General features: G+C 42.3%; 1 protein-coding gene across 3 annotated transcripts in view; it reads right to left on the bottom strand.

Moving 5' to 3' along the window:
- Window positions 1-15,684, bottom strand: part of wdhd1 (WD repeat and HMG-box DNA binding protein 1) — a 37,666-nt gene extending 21,982 nt beyond the window's left edge. The window contains exons 1-17 of one of the 3 annotated variants that reach the window (XM_028574397.1): window positions 15,595-15,684; window positions 15,162-15,257; window positions 14,566-14,677; window positions 14,287-14,438; window positions 11,868-11,979; window positions 9,780-9,830; window positions 9,560-9,655; window positions 9,302-9,394; window positions 9,028-9,134; window positions 7,344-7,485; window positions 6,625-6,835; window positions 5,224-5,408; window positions 4,530-4,714; window positions 3,643-3,884; window positions 2,710-2,847; window positions 2,100-2,256; window positions 1,106-1,220 (exon numbers count right to left, since the gene is read on the bottom strand). In XM_028574397.1, the coding sequence (XP_028430198.1) occupies window positions 1,106-1,220; window positions 2,100-2,256; window positions 2,710-2,847; window positions 3,643-3,884; window positions 4,530-4,714; window positions 5,224-5,408; window positions 6,625-6,835; window positions 7,344-7,485; window positions 9,028-9,134; window positions 9,302-9,394; window positions 9,560-9,655; window positions 9,780-9,830; window positions 11,868-11,979; window positions 14,287-14,438; window positions 14,566-14,677; window positions 15,162-15,238 (2,175 nt within the window). In that variant the 5' untranslated portion in view covers window positions 15,239-15,257; window positions 15,595-15,684. The other 2 variants (XM_028574414.1, XM_028574406.1) reach the window with 2 other exon arrangements.
- Between the last annotated feature and the right edge of the window lie 296 nt (window positions 15,685-15,980).

The following is a 15,980-nucleotide window of genomic DNA, read 5'->3' as shown; positions in this document are numbered from 1 at the left end:
GACAGGACTGGGTTACTTTATGTCATCTGAAAGACAGTTCAATATTACCAATAACTATAACAGAAAACCTGAAATTACTGTGGCACATCTGGATTAGAGAGATAGATAGATAGATACTTTATTGATCCCCAAGGGGAAATTCAAGGTCCCAGTAGCTTAAAGACGTCACACACAACATACACATAAATCATAAACAAGATGATAACATAACAAATCCACATGAATAATATGGACAAGAAAAGATACTAAATAAAAAAATCCACATGAATGTACTAAGGGATGTATAAGCATGAGACGCTTGCAGTGACTGACCCTGTGATTCAGTCTGCATGGTAAGGTGCTTTATTAGAGTGTGTGTCATGGTGGTAGTGCCAATAAGTCCAATAGTGCAAGGATAAAGTCTAGAGACCAGCATTAAATATGGACAATAATGTAGACATAGTAATATAAAAACTATAGCAGTGCAAAGATAAAGTTTAAAAAAGGCAGCGGTAAATATGGGCATTATAGGGGAATAAAGTAGACAGTAGTCATAAATCCATCCAAGTGGGCAAGCAAGTTTTTTTTTGGAAATGTTCTCTCATCCATATACCAAATGACCTCTTTCACAGCCATTGACAAAAGCACAGCCTGTTATTTACGCTAGTTTGGTTGACTCCCCCCCCCCATCCGCATTCGTGATGACCCTCCCTACTCTGCCTCTGATTGGCTAGTACTCATTGCCATCCTCATGGAATGCAGCACTAAGGAAAAAAATAATAGCACTGTGGGCTCTGTAAATGGTGGCAGTCTTAATGCTGATATGGCACACTGATTAAAAAGAACATTTTGAAAAGCACTTAATATCAAAAATGGTTGCTGAGCCCTGTCTTAGCTAATAAAGACTTTAGTAATGCATAAATCTGTCGATAAGAAACATCTGTACCGCTGTCCAATCAAAAGCAAGAAGTCACTGTAGCATCACAAGCTAAACTGCCAAACATTACACTCTTAGAGGCACAGAAGATACATCTTTTATAAATGTTAATGAACAACAAACTAAGATATTAGCAGATGTTAGCATCTGTGCAGTTTGATCAAAGCAAGCCGTCTCCGGTGGGTTTACCTCCATCTGTCCTTTCTCTGTGGAGGTCTGACACAGAGGCAGCTTGAAGGGCAGGATGGCCACAGCAGGTCTGGGCAGCGTCGGAGGATACCTGGAGCCTTTACATGGAATACACCTGACAGGAACCACAACGGACTGGATTTAGGGAGAGGGAAACAAACTCCAAAACATAACGATTAACCAGCGAGAACACAAAAAACACCACGCTGGTTGTTTTGTAGATCATATCCCAACTACAGATGATCAGATTTAATGTCATGCTGGCCCTTTTCTTTTAGATTTACAGCCAAACTTTCAGACAGCCACGAACTTCAGTTGGATTCAGTACGGTATTAAAATCAATTTGTAGAGCCTTGAAGTTTACTCGAGAGAAAGGTGAACCATCAGTGAAAATGAAGCTGGTATTTTTGTTCGAAGTTATGCTACCATCAAATGACTGCATTGATTCGACTGCTTCCTTTCTGTGGTGTTCAGATGATGAACAGCAGCTTCACGAATGCAAAAAAACATTAGCGTGTTGTGTCCTCTGGGTTTGGTTTTCAGAAAACTTTCCCACTTGAGGGCTTTTTTTCGGCAGCCAATTCTCAAATCTCAGAGTTTTCACCGAAAGTTACCAAGTTGGGAATAGCTCATTTAAAAATGTCCTGCATGTCTTCCCCCTCTCTCCCCTTTCTCACCTAGTTGTCCTGTCAAAAATTAAAAGGCAGAAAAGCCCAAAAAAAAAACTCCTTTCGAAAACAATTTTATGAGTAATTAAAATCATTTCTGAAGCACTTATAAAACCTTGTTTTCTACCATTCAATATGATATTCTAAGTGTAATTATTACAATAAGGAACATTATTTTTCAACAATCCAAAAGCTGTTTTAGTGATGACAAACAAGAAGTTCTTTTGCACCTCCAACTCGACCCAAACATTTTGAAAGAGACGTGGAAATACAACAAACCTCTCAGATGTAGAAAACAACAGAGCTGCGTAGAAAAGCGAGCTCACCTGAGCTGCTGAGGGTTCTCATGTATTCCGACCACCCAGTAGTGATCCGACTTGCTTTTGCAGGTCTCTCTGGTGTTACACACGGGCGTCCATGTGTTGCCCAGCGAGCGGTTCAGCATCCGGACCACTCCAACCGAATCCACGTAGCACGGGGTACCTGAAAAACCGGGATGTAACCAGGCTGTCAACTTTAAAATCCAAAGATGAGGGTGTAGTCGGAGAGAAATGCTGCTTCTGCTAATTTTATTTGACAAACAAGTTCAGAGAAATGTTCCCAAGTGAATTTCCAGTTCTCAATGCCCTGCTACACCCTGGATTGTTTTTTTTTTTTGCAGCAGCTGCCGTGTTCCTGCTCGACGCCATGCACTGCTACAACTATTATTTCTAGTCATAGTTATATTCTCTTTATTGTTACTATAATTGCTACGGAGTCACACCAAATGCTTGCGCTTGGGGGGGCGGAGGGGGTCCTTGTAAATTATAGTGTGTGGTCTAGACCTACTCTATCTGTAAAGTGTCCTTCGGGTAACTCTTGTTGTGATTTGATGCTATAAATAAAATTGATTTGAAATAAAACAAATATATTTTCTTTACAAACGGACAGACTGACCCTCAGCGGTGAATCCGAGCCAGGACAGGTGGGATTGGAGAGAAAGCGGGAGGGCTTCCCCGTTGATGAGCTGCCTCTTCTTTCGACCGAACTGCAGCAGCTGAACACCCAGAGCTTGTTCCCCATCAAAACCTGGAGCTGATGGCGGAAAATGAAACCCAGTGTGAGTGATGCTACAATATGGTCTGCAGTGTCTATATAAATACAGTACATATACCAGGGAGATTAGGCCAATTACTATAGTGTATTTCTACCTCTGCTGGTCATTTCCCAAAGCATTCCGTAGGGTTTAGTTTTTCAAAAATGTTTATTTTTTTATTTTTAAGGTTTGGAGGCAGCTACTGGTTTCAGTTATTTCTGTGCACTATGAAAATTAATTGGCAGAGGCTTGAATCTTGCTTGAGCTGGACTGTCCATCCCAGTGAAGATTGCCAGACAAACTTATATGAACAAAATGATGGGAACATAGACAAAAATAAAGCAGACATGATGTTCGCTGACATATTACTCAACTCAGGCAGGTTTTAGGTCTTCATAGAGTTAAATGATTGGAAACAACAGACCACAAAAGAAATACTATTGTATAAAATGGTCATCAGTAATGTTGAGTGTATAGCATATGTGTGAGTTTGTGTGTGCATAGGCAGAAATTGCAGGGGGGTCAGGACCTTATCCATGTGAGGGGAAGGTCTCCCTTGCCTCACAGTGGTTTGGTCCACTCCCACACACCCACACCCACACCCACACACACACACACACACACACACACACACACACACACACACACACACAACTCCAGTAAGCAGGCTACCCAACATAACAGTAGATCTTCAATATTAGCCTATATCACTTCACACATTGTGAGGCTTATGGCTTATTTCCGTTTTAGTTGTGCGTTTCCGTTTGCGTTTTGTGTGTGTGTGTCTCTCTAACCCCGATGGTAGACGATGAGCAGCTGCTCTCCGTGTCCGACCATGCAGACCACGTTCCCCGGCAGGCTGAAGATTTCTCTCTGGACTCCGCCGATGGAGAAGAGTCGGAGCATCAGCGCGCTGGTGGCGACCGCCGCCCAGCCCTGACCCAGACACAGCGCCCTAACGTCCTCGCCCTCCGGCAGGTCCACCATCCACTCCTTATTGGTGTCCCACGAGGAGAAGTGGAGGCACTGGAGCTTACTGAGAAAAGTGGAGCAGGTTGAAAGATTTACTGCGAGAATTAAAAATACAGTACAGGCCAAAAGTTTGGACACACCTTCTCATTCAACGCGTTTCCTTTTTATTTTCATGACTATTGACATTGTTGATTCTCACTGAAGGCATCAAAACTATGAATGAACACATATGGAATTATGTACTTAACAAAAAAGTGTGAAATAACTGAAAACATGTCTTATATTTTAGATTCTTCAAAGTAGCCACCCTTTGCTTTTTTATTAATAAGGTAAATAATTCCACTAATTAACCCTGACAAAGCACACCTGTGAAGGTAAAACCATTTCAGGTGACTACCTCATGAAGCTCATTGAGAGAACACCAAGGGTTTGCAGAGTTATCAAAAAAAAGCAAAGGGTGGCTACTTTGAAGAATCTAAAATATAAGACATGTTTTCAGTTATTTCACACTTTTTTGTTAAGTACATAATTCCGTATGTGTTCATTCATAGTTTTGATGCCTTCAGTGGGAATCTACAATATACCGGTAAACAGTCATGAAAATAAAAAGGAAACGCATTGAATGAGAAGGTGTGTCCAAACTTTTGGCCTGTACTGTACATATATCAATTTAACATTAAAAACACAAAACGGGAAGAAGGATGTTTACCTGGCGAGTTCGTCCGTGCTGGGGCAAGCCAGCAGCACGGCCTCCTGGGAAAGATCAGCCATGGTGTGACCCAGCGAGTTGGTGAGGTGCATGGCGTGGTGCACGGCCGTGTCGTGAAACTCCACGTCGATGGCGTTGTCCTGCTCGTCGTTGTAGCCTCGAACTATTCCCACAGAGTTCCACATCTGAGGCACAATGTCGCCGTTACTACACGTGAGACTGGGAATCTTTTTAATTTCATATTTAGCTCTAGGGCTGCCACCTCTTAGTCGATTAGTCGACTAATCGGTTGTTTTGGTCTTAGTCGACTAAGATTTCTTTAGTCGATTAGTCATTTTTTATGCTTATTCATGCTTAATTACTTATTTCCAAGAAACTTCTGAGCACATTTATGGTAAACACAAGATTTTAAGTGGTGCTTTTGCAGGATTAATTGTGGAGAAACTCAGGTTTACAGATGGTTAATTAACTACATTCATATTGTGCTTTTCTAGTCTTAACCACCTCTCAAAGCGCACAGCTCTGTCAATTAAATCAACTAATCGATTAGTCGACAAAATCCTATAAGGGTTAGTCGACTAAGAATTTCTTTAGTCAAGGACAGCCCTATGTTGCTCAAGATTAAGTTTTAGGGAGTCTTTACAACAATATACAGAAGAATAAAAGGGTTCCAGCAGCATTTATTTGAGTCTACCATGAAGCGGTGTGTGAGGTGTGCAGGGGTAGAGCCCGGCTGAAAGGCCTTCTGGGGCGCCGTTGGCATGGGGCCCTCATAGACGGGACGCATGGGCACCAGCGGGACAGCTGCAGGAACTACGGCGCTGCCCGTGTCGTCATCGTCCCCGAATTTGTCCTGACCGAGCTTCAGCGATCCAGTGTCTGAATAAAACACACATGCAGAGATGGAACCATAGAAGTCTTTAATAAATAGGAAAAATAAAAATGTTAAATCCACTTATTGCTGATTCATGTGAACCATACATTCAGCATGTTACTCAACAAGTCAGCAGAAGTTCAGGTTTATTTCTTTCAGATTAACAAGCTCGTCTACGGAGAAAAGTTTAACAGGACTAAGGGAACCAGCATCCATTCCCGAGCTTTCTTTTTCCCCTTATGATGACATTCACTTCGTGAACAAAAGTAATGCCTCAAGGAGAAATCGATCAAACGAAAAATTATTTTTAACTTTGATATTCTATATGCATTTAAAAAGGTGCCCTGCCACACAAAACCATTTTTCCTTGTATTTTTTGATACGTTTGTGTTATGTTGTGAATGTGAAAATGAACTGCTACCTCCTCTGTCAGCTCTAGCCACTGAAAAGAAAAGAGCGGAGAAATCAGGCCAGTTACAAAAGCTGGTTAGTCTGACGTGGTGTCGTCTGAGCTCATCACTATTCATGAGCTCGCCCAGTTGGGCTAGGTAAAGGATGCTGATAGCCAGGCTCTCATTGGCTAGCTGTTAGCCAATCAGAGTCTAGCAGCTTAGCTCGTTGAATATTAATGAGAATAGTTTCTGCATTAACTTTGACAGTTGAGGTGTGAAGATTTAATCTTTCGAACGTTATTGCTCCAGTGGACTTCTTGAAGAATCTATAACACGGAGCACAGAGGCCCTCCTAGTAGTTTAGGACGGCCTGGTATCTTAACCCTCCTGGTGTCCTCAGATCAAATTTTACCCATTTTCAAAAAGTTTCTATAAATCAGAAATTTGGGTTTTTTCAACCAAATTTTCAACAACAAAAAGCAACGTGGATGGTTCTCTACAACGCTCTTCACAAGTAAAATAAATGATCAGTTCGCTACTTTCATTGAATTTGGGCGTTTTACTTAATTTTATAGCATTTGAAAAAAAAAAAAAAAAAAAAAAAGAACATTGAAAAAAAAAAAAAAAAAATGACAAAAATGATGGAAAAAGCTTCAAAAGGCGCACAAAAAGTTGATAAAAACATCGGGAAAAGTGACAAAAACGTCAAAAATGTTGACTCAGAAAAAAAAAAAAGTTGCATGGGAAGACAACACAAGGGTTAATAACACACTTCCTTTTGTTTCTTTGACTTCTAATCCGTCACACGTCCGTATCCTCCCTCACTCACCCAGAGAGTTCTCATCATCCAGGATCGCTCCTCTGTTCCTCACCCGCCCTGTTGCAGGCATGAGGAAATCATCGTCATCGTCGTCGTCCCCGGCGACAGGTTTCTTAACCGGTGAGTTGGTCTCACTCAGCCCTTCATCCATGAGTCTATCATCATCATCATCATCAAACAGGTCGTCGTAGTCTTTGGCTGCTTTTGTTGCTGGTGCCTGCTGAAGGTCCAGTGACCAGTGAGTTATTTAGCATCAAAATGACATGAAAAAAAAACAACACCCCACCGATTATTAGAAGATGTGCATTTACCGTTTTGTCATGAAAATCATGACAATCAACGCAACGTTTAAATCGTGCGTTATCCGTAGGGCTGGGTCCCCAGTTCAATACTCTTAACGCACAGACCGAAAGTATGCCTCTAAAAGTATCGAAAAATTTAGTAAATCTCATCAGTGTCAGTGGCCAATAAGCCCGCAGCATACCAAGCTCTAATAATGCTTTTGATCGGCTGTCTAACGTTACACGTCGTAGAGACACCCAGGTAAAACTCTACGTTACGCAAAGTAGTAGGAACTGAAAAAGTTTTGGTAATGTTGTAATGTCTTTTTGTTTTATAAAATTGGTACTAAAAAAAGTATCGTTTAGGAACCGGTATCTAAGTCACAGTATTGGTTTTGGTATGAAAACATTTTGAACGATACCCAGCCCTAGTTATCCGAGCAGTACCTTGGTGGTGTTGGTGTTGGGTGTGGGGGTGCTGAGTCCGTCCAGCAGGCCCAGGCAGCCCTCTGTGTCCGTGTAGACGATCTGGCTGCCGGACGGATGCCAGGCCAAACTGCAAACCGTGAAGCCCTTCTCGTGCTTCTGCCTGCAGCAGAGGAGAGACCACGTCCACTGTAGTGATCCTGAACATCTACGGATCCTCTAAGGCTACATCCACACTACTACGTTCTCATTTGTAAACAAACTGATCTCTCCACACAAGCGTTTTAGCCGCATTAGCAGAACCAATCTCTGTCCATATAAACACGCACTACAGCTTTAATGCAGACACCCCTTTAACCAGCTAGTAACAAGCCGGCTACATAGCATGTGTAACACACTCCAGTATAATCAATGAAACTGGTTATACCGGGAACGAGAGCAGCGTGTGTTGCGTATGCACCGCGGCAATCCGCTCTACAAGCGAGGTGTGCGCGTGGTCCTTCTACTCAGAAATGGATCATAAAGTGTCTATTTCTTTTAATGTAAACTACCAATATACAGGAAATGACTTAGTGACAAGCAAGCGTATTGAGCGTAATGGCAGTTTGGTTTTGAGGTTTCCCCTCACCTTCATCCTCTGATAATATCCGACGATAGATTGACGTTTCACAGCGCTGTGCCGGCTCCAAAAACTGAAGAAACAACAACAACAACAACCCCCAAGCAAAAGCTCACCGTCTCGCCTGTGACTCACACAATCCTACGCCGTGCGTGCGCTCCAGGTGCAGCCAGTTAAACGATACATTCTGCGGAACATCCGCTTCGCAAACAGTCCACATACGTTACGACTGCAGTGTAGCCAAAGCATAACAGGTTGCTACTTTTATTAAAATTTCCCCAGTGATGATTAATTACATCCGATAGAGAGTCAAAGTCCCGCCCCTTCCAGTCGACCTCATGGGACCTTAACTCAGAAAAAATATGAACGGTAGTGAACGGGGAGAGGCAAATCATTTTGTGATCCCGTTTGAATTGAGCCATGGATTACAAATATGATGTTCCTCAATTTAAAAGATAATTTTTCAACCGAAGAAAGTCTCAGTTAGCCGCAGGTTGGTCATGTGACCACTTAGTTTAGTGTGAAACCGCTCAGTGAACTACATCTCCCGTCTCACACAATCTACCTCACCTAGCTTGATGCTCGGCTTGCTAGCTAGCTAGCTTAGCTCTGTTAAACAACACATGTAACGTTATCTTTCCTGATGTGTTTTATCCAGTCAAGAGTTTTCAGCAGATAAGCAAAAGAACAAGCGAGATCCTCTGCTCATTAGAGTAACGTTACATCCCCGGTACGATACACACAGACATCGTAGCTTCAGCGAGACGTCACCCATGAAGTGTGTAGTCTTTTCTAATTACATATTTTCACAGTCTTATACTTCAACAGTTTAACAACAAACAGACTTTCTTCGGTTGAAAAATAATGTTTTAAATTGACGAACATCATATTTGGCTCAATTCAAAACGGGATCAAAAAATTATTATTATCTCTCCATTGACTCTCGTTCATATTTTTTTTCGATAGGTCCCATTGGCTGGAAGTAGAAGGGCATGATTTCGGCTCTCTATTCCAACAAAAAAAACTAAATATAAAAAAAAATTGAAACCAGTTTTTCCAACTTCGGCACACGTCCGTGTTGCGTACCTTTCCACACACAACTTGCTGTTCACGTCCCACACTGTCAGTGAACCCCCCACGCTGCCAGCTGCCAGGAACTGCCCACACGGAGACCAAGCCACCACGTTGATGAGCTGCACAGAAAACAGGGAGCAAAAAGAATAACAAAACTAAGAGAGAACATAATCAGATTTCAAAAGAGAGCACAGACACACTGCTTAGGATTTAAAAGTGTGGAGTGGCCTTTCATGAAGACGACTTGACCCTGAACATGACATGTGTACGTTGCCCTGGACCTCACCTGTGTCTGAAGATCATCGGACAGAGTGCTCACGTGGTCCCAGGATCCTCGCTCGTACAGGTGCACCTTCGTCTCTACAGGAACTGCTAAAAACTGGGCGCACACACAGAATATTTCTCTTTTAGGGTTAGATTTGCCTCTTCTGTTGATTAGATCATAATCAATGACTAAAATCACTGATGTGGTTTGGACTGAGGAAGTGCTGGAGAGACGCAGATGTAATGGTCGACACCGGACTCAAAGAGTTGGGTCACTGACCTTGGCCGTGCCGGGCTGCCAGGCCAGCCGACACAGAGACTTTGCATTGCTGATGTCGTTGGTCTTCTGCAGCACAGGCCAACTGATCAGCTGAGACTGAACAGACACAAAGCAGATCAGCATCAGACAGGCTGGACAGATGGAGCGCACATAAAAATAAATAAAAAAAGTTTGCGTTTAGAAAAATATTTCAGTGTGAGGTGTTGAAACACCGACGTACCTGCTCCTCGATATTCCATACCACGACGGAGCCGTCACAGCTGGCAGACGCCTGACAGAGAGCAGATGAATCGTTACAACTGTTCATTGCAATTAGGAAAAATTAGGGTGTCTGACACAGGGCCCTATTTTAACGATCTAAGCGCATGGCGTGAGGCGCCTGGCACAGGTGCGTTTAGGGCGTGTCCAAAACCACTTTCGAAAAAAGGCTGAAAAAAAGGGTCCGTGCGCCTGGTTCAAAAGGGTTGTACTTAGTGTCTTCATTAATTCACAGGTGTCTTTTGGGCGTAACATGCAATAAACCAATCAGTGTCATCTCCCATTCCCTTTAAAAGCCAGGCGCGTTTGTACCTTGGGGCGTTGCTGTTATGATGGAGGATTTGCACCCTAATATTTTTATTTGTAATCTTTTGCATGTGTGTGTGCTGCTGGCTTCTCTGTGTGTGTAACAAGCATAGTGTGCGCGCGGTGCACGAGCATAGACACATTTTACTAATTTGCTGTTAAAATAACAATGAAATGCTGCGTTATTGACTTTAGACCAGGTTTTTGTTGGTCAGTGGCGCGATCACTTCCCGCTGCCTGAAGATAGCAATATGCCAAGAATTCACCTGAACACACCTCCCTGTAAGACCAGCACGCCCATGGGCGCAAAGATGGGCACAGGTGCATTTGCTACTTAAACGACACTGGCGCTGGACGGGAAATTGACAACTAGCCAAGACATTTGTGTCGGGCTTTGCGTGGCGCTGCGCCGTGTGCAAGATCGGGCCCACAGAGTGTTGATTTCGTTGTGTGTACATTCTTTAAGGGGTGTTGAAATTAATCATTGCATGGACGCATTGCGATGCGGACAGACCATAATCAATTATAGCCTAATGACGTTACTTGTTGATTTTCCGGCCGCTGCTTTTTTTTCTTCGTCTGTGCTCAGACGTCGCTACATTCAGGAAGTGTCTTTTTTTTTTTTTTTTTATTATTACGTTTCTATTCTATATTCCTGTGTGTGTCGGTGTTTCTTATGCATCGCATAAGCTACTGTATGCTTACATTTCTCTCAGGATCGAAGAAACATCTCACTGTTTTTCAGTATTATTTCGTGAACAGAATCATGTACAGTGCTTTAAAGGTCCCACGGCATGACAATTTCACTTTATGAGGTTTTTTAACATTAATATGAGTTCCCCCAGCCTGCCTATGGTCCCCCAGTGGATAGAAATGGCGATAGGTGTAAACCGAGCCCTGGGTATCCTGCTCTGCCTTTGAGAAAATGAAAGCTCAGATGAGATGTTTTGGAATCTGCTTGTTATGAGGTCATAAGGAGCAAGGTTACCTCCCCTTTCTCTGCTTTGCCCGCCCAGAGAATTTGGCCCACCCATGAGAGAGAGAGAGAGAGAGAGAGAGAGAGAGAGAGAGAGAGAGAGAGAGAGAGAGAGAGAGAGAGAGAGAGAGAGAGAGAGAGAGAGAGAGAGAGAGAGATCATGGCTTTCAAACATGCAAAATGGCAGTTTGTCAGTTTCGGGAAAGAGACTTCAGATACAGTATTAGGGGACCACTAAGGTCTATATAAAAGAGACTTCAGATACAGTATTAGGGGACCACTAAGGCCTATATAAAAGCATCCAAAGAGTATCATGTCATGAGACCTTTAATTTAAAAACAGTGGTCCCCAAACTTTTTCATGTCAAGGACCCCTAAACTAATAAATTAGACCACAAAACCCCATCTGAATAGGATTTTTGCTTTTAGATGTTTTATTATAGAACATGTATGAACTCAATGACCAAAATAGTCATACATTCTACAATACACTTTACACTACAATTGTATTACTTAAGGATGGCATTATTAGTGTAAATTATTTCCCCTTTTTTGCTGGGGACCCCCTGGAATATCCTCTAGGACCCATGGAGGTCCCCGGACCCAACTTTGTGAACCACCGATTTAAAACCTAAAATACTGCCCAGCTTATAATTCAACACAGTTTTAACTTTATTTGGAGTTTCTGGGGATGCTAATTTTAGACCGTGTTTTCTAAATCATCAGCACACCAACAGCCAATGTTGCATTTCTAAAACAGTTTACCCACCAGGAAGTCATCTTTAGGGTCAAAGGTGACACTGAGGACGGGCGCTTCGTGGCCCCGGAGTGTTTTCTGCTGGCTGCTGTCCGACACCTCCACCACCTTAACCATGAAGTCACTGCAGGAAAACAAGAGAAATAAATATATGCAAACTGGCACGTGCAGGCAATCTGTGCTCACACGTGAGCGCCAGCGACAGAATGGAGCGAAGGGGCACATCAGCTGTGACCCAGCACAAGTGCAAATTGTCAAATCAATGAACGAGAGAAAGGAAAATAACCCTGATTTCCTCCAACGTCCGCCAGAAAGCAGATGCCAAATTTGCCCTAACAGCCTCAGATGCCTGAATTTCTACAATCAATACCACCAGAGAAATTACCGGTGTGAAAATAGCCTCATCAACGAGGCGCCATGCTCTGGGCTTTTATTGCTGTGATAAACCTGGTTAGGGCAAATCAATTCTGGTAGCAAACAGACGTTTATCGCTAATCTAGACTCATCAGAAGGCAACCCAACATGCTGCTCTTGTCTGTGAGGGGGATATATCATCCAGATACACTTCCATGTGCAGCTCATTCTGAACTGGAATAACAATACTGAATCTAATGAGATCTTACTCCGGTTTAGTCATAGTATACTGAACACAGACGCACATTACGCACGACAGCTTCACCAGCCGCCACAGGAGAAACCGGAGCGGAGGGAACGCGCATCGCTTGGCTGAGGAGAAGTGACATTTGCTTGTCTTTCAGCTCTGGTTCTTCTCTGGGATCACTGGCGAGAGATATCTTAAGATGAACCGGTGAGTCAGCCCAGTCGGATGAACGTCCTCATAACTGGATATCACAAATCAAAATGTGACAGGTTTCTTTAGGATTATGGCTCATAAAAGGTTCTCAACAATGTTTATGATTGGACATTTGTCACAGTTATCGACGAGTCTGTGTTGAAACCTACCAGGCTGTGTGATTGATGGTGTCTTTGAACATTTTGAAGCAGCTTGTTGTCTGCTACCTGCAGCTTTAGCAAAAGTTGACAGACTGCACTCAGGTTTATCTATCTATCTATCTATCTATCTATCTATCTATCTATCTATCTATCTATCTATCTCAACACACAGGTCCAGGGTTCGAGTCCGACCTGTGACAATTACTGCATGTCTTCCCCCTCTCTCTCCCCTTTCTCACCTAACTGTCCTATCAATTAAAGGCAGAAAAGCCCCACAAAATAATCTTTAAAAAAATAAATAAATAGAAATGTCCAATGCAGAAATGGTTTCAAGAGACTCAGTTAATGCAGATCTTCAGTAATCAATCTATTCATATTTATTTAGTTTGGCATTTTGGGGAATATGCTTATTTACTTTCCTATCAGAATCCAATTTAAGGCTCTGGATGTCCAGGCTTAAAACTAAAGGAGACTGTGACTTCAAGGTTGTTGCTCCTAAACTCTCTCCCTTTGGACTTAAAATCTGTGGGAACCTTTAAAAAGCAGCAACCTGTTTAATATGATCATTTTCAATTTTGTTGAGTTTAAGTCTTCCAAAGTCTGTATTAAAGGTGCTGTAGGTAGGATTGTGAAGATCCAGGACTTAAGTCAAAAAATGTGAACATCAACAACTTCGCAGTTCCTCCTCCCTTTCTGTTAAAGCCCAAAACTGTCTCCTAAGCCCCTCCCCCCACAAGGGAGAATGAATGCATGTGCATGAGCAGTGATTGACATGAAGTTAGACCCGCCCACCGCCCCCCCCGGCCCTGATTGGTGCATCTGAACAGGGAGCCGTGTTTTTTTGCAAATCGCACTACAGGCTGTAGGTGGTGCTGGATTTTTTTTTTTTTTTATTACCTGCTTCATGTAGTTCTACTGGAACATAGGGTCATAAATATGACAGAAAGGTAGTTTCATAAGTCTTACCTACTGCACCTTTAATGTCTGTTTTTATGTTGGTGGCCTCATTTCTTTTGTCAAGTACTTGGTTGTCAAATGTGATGTATAAATAGTTATTAACTTCCTTGTTCAGAGTTGGATGAAGAAACCATAAATATGAAGCTACAGTCCGCAGCTGGTTATCTTAGCTTAGCATAAAGATCGGAAACAGGAGGAAACAGCTAATCTGCCCTCCGTCCAAAAGTTTGAAAAAAAACAACAACCTACACCATACCATACAAAAACAGAAATAAAAGTAGAATGTGGTGTACCTATTTTTTGGTTGGGAACCAGCAGAGACTTGTCACGCCTGACCAGGAACTAGTTACATCACAACTCCACATAAAACCACAACTTTCTGGTTTTGTACGGGAGATATGATGTGTAAATTAGACTGCTTTAGATGTGCAAATAGGCACATTTTGCCACCTTTGGACGGAACAATGCAATCACTTTCAACTTGATTCTTGTTCCGTTTTCAAAAAGTGATCTTAAGTACCTGGATCCGGCAGCGACTCTGGAGCCGCTGCTGTTGAAGACGACATGCGTGGCGTTGGTAGTGAACCGGGTCAGGATGCCATCTGGATCGCCGTCAGGAAACGTGTGGATCTGCACTGTGTTGTTGGAGCTGGCCGTGACCAGCTTTCCGTTCTGTGGAGGGACGAACACATCTCAATCCTCCACTGACAGCTGATTCATTACAAAGGGTCTCAGTAGAAATCAATCATACATTATCAAAGATCCCAAAAAAAAACAGCCACAAGATAAAATGGCCAACCTTGAGTGCGAGAGAGTACGCCTTTTCCCCGACGGTGATGAACTTTGGATCGTCATCATCCAGACCTTCCCATATCCGAACATCTCCATCATTCCCGCACGTTACAATGAACCTGAGGACGATGTCAACATGGTCAAGTGTGCTTTTTTTTCTGTCAATTTACTATTGCGCAAAATGAGGATTGAGAGTAATTAAAAAAAAAATGTATCCAAACCACAGACTGTACATTTAAATGAATTAACATTGCTTTAAAAATGAACAATATAAAAAAATATTTAAGACTCATAGAGTGACCAGTGTTCAACAAAATACACTGTATATATTTTCATTTCCGAGCAAAACTGACTAGAGTTTGAACATCTAACTTAAATAACAAGACAGTAAAGAGGTAAGTTAACGTTAAATGTACATACATTCAGTAAGTAACATGTAGTTATATAACTCTTTTCACATTTACAAATAACAAAACATACAATATGATAGCTACAAACTGAAACAGTGCACAATTTAAATAATACATAAAACAACAAAAACATGAATAAAGTGGGAACAGGGCAACCAAACGCCTGTTTAATAAGACATAATATCGGACTTACTTCCCGGAGTCATCGAAGCAGACCTCGGTGTGTCCCTCCGAGTGGCCGTAGCGCATCGGCTTCCTCTCGCAAGGCATTTTTCACAAAACCACCACACTGACGAGCACAAAAACACAAACAGTAACCAATACGTGAAGGTAGGACTAACACGTGAACATTTCACATTTGTGACACATGTGTAGACCACAGTTATCCACTGCCCTGTCTTTTTAGCTCCCATAGCTGTTTTAGATAACTAACGTTAAGATTAGAGCCGAGGAGTTGAGCTACTTCATCGCTAACAATACAGCCAATGTAACGTTAGCGAACTTACGGTATTTTAAACTCAGCGGTCGGCTCGATAAACGGTGTTTACGAGGTGCTCAACTCTGACTAAACGGAGAGGTTATCTAACTAGTTAAGGCTCGAGAAGAGAGTTGGTCTGACAACTTACAAATTCCCCGACTGACTGTCTCCACAGACCCTTCTTCTTCTCCTGAATCTCCCGCGCTGCGTCAAAAACAAGGAACCGTAGCGTCACAACTCCCGCCAGCTACGTCATTACGCAACTTTCGTAACCCGTCCTACGTTTGAGTGAGATTTTTTTTATTATTGATCTGTCAGATCTTTAACTTAAGTAAAAGTAGCAATACTGCAGTGTAAAATACTATGTTACAAGTATTAGTATCAAAATATACTTAAAGTACCAAAAGTGAAAGTACTCATGCAGTATGACCCTTTGCAAAATCATATATATTAGCCTATGCATTATAAGAGCCTAAGTGATGCATTAATGGTTCATCACTTTAATGGTGCAGCCGGTAAAGGTGGAGCTAATTT

This window comes from Perca flavescens, chromosome 1 (assembly GCF_004354835.1).
Source record: "Perca flavescens isolate YP-PL-M2 chromosome 1, PFLA_1.0, whole genome shotgun sequence".
Taxonomy (NCBI): Eukaryota; Metazoa; Chordata; class Actinopteri; order Perciformes; family Percidae; genus Perca; species Perca flavescens.
Note: the sequence above shows the minus strand (reverse complement) of the source record. Positions and strands in the feature narration are given on the sequence as shown.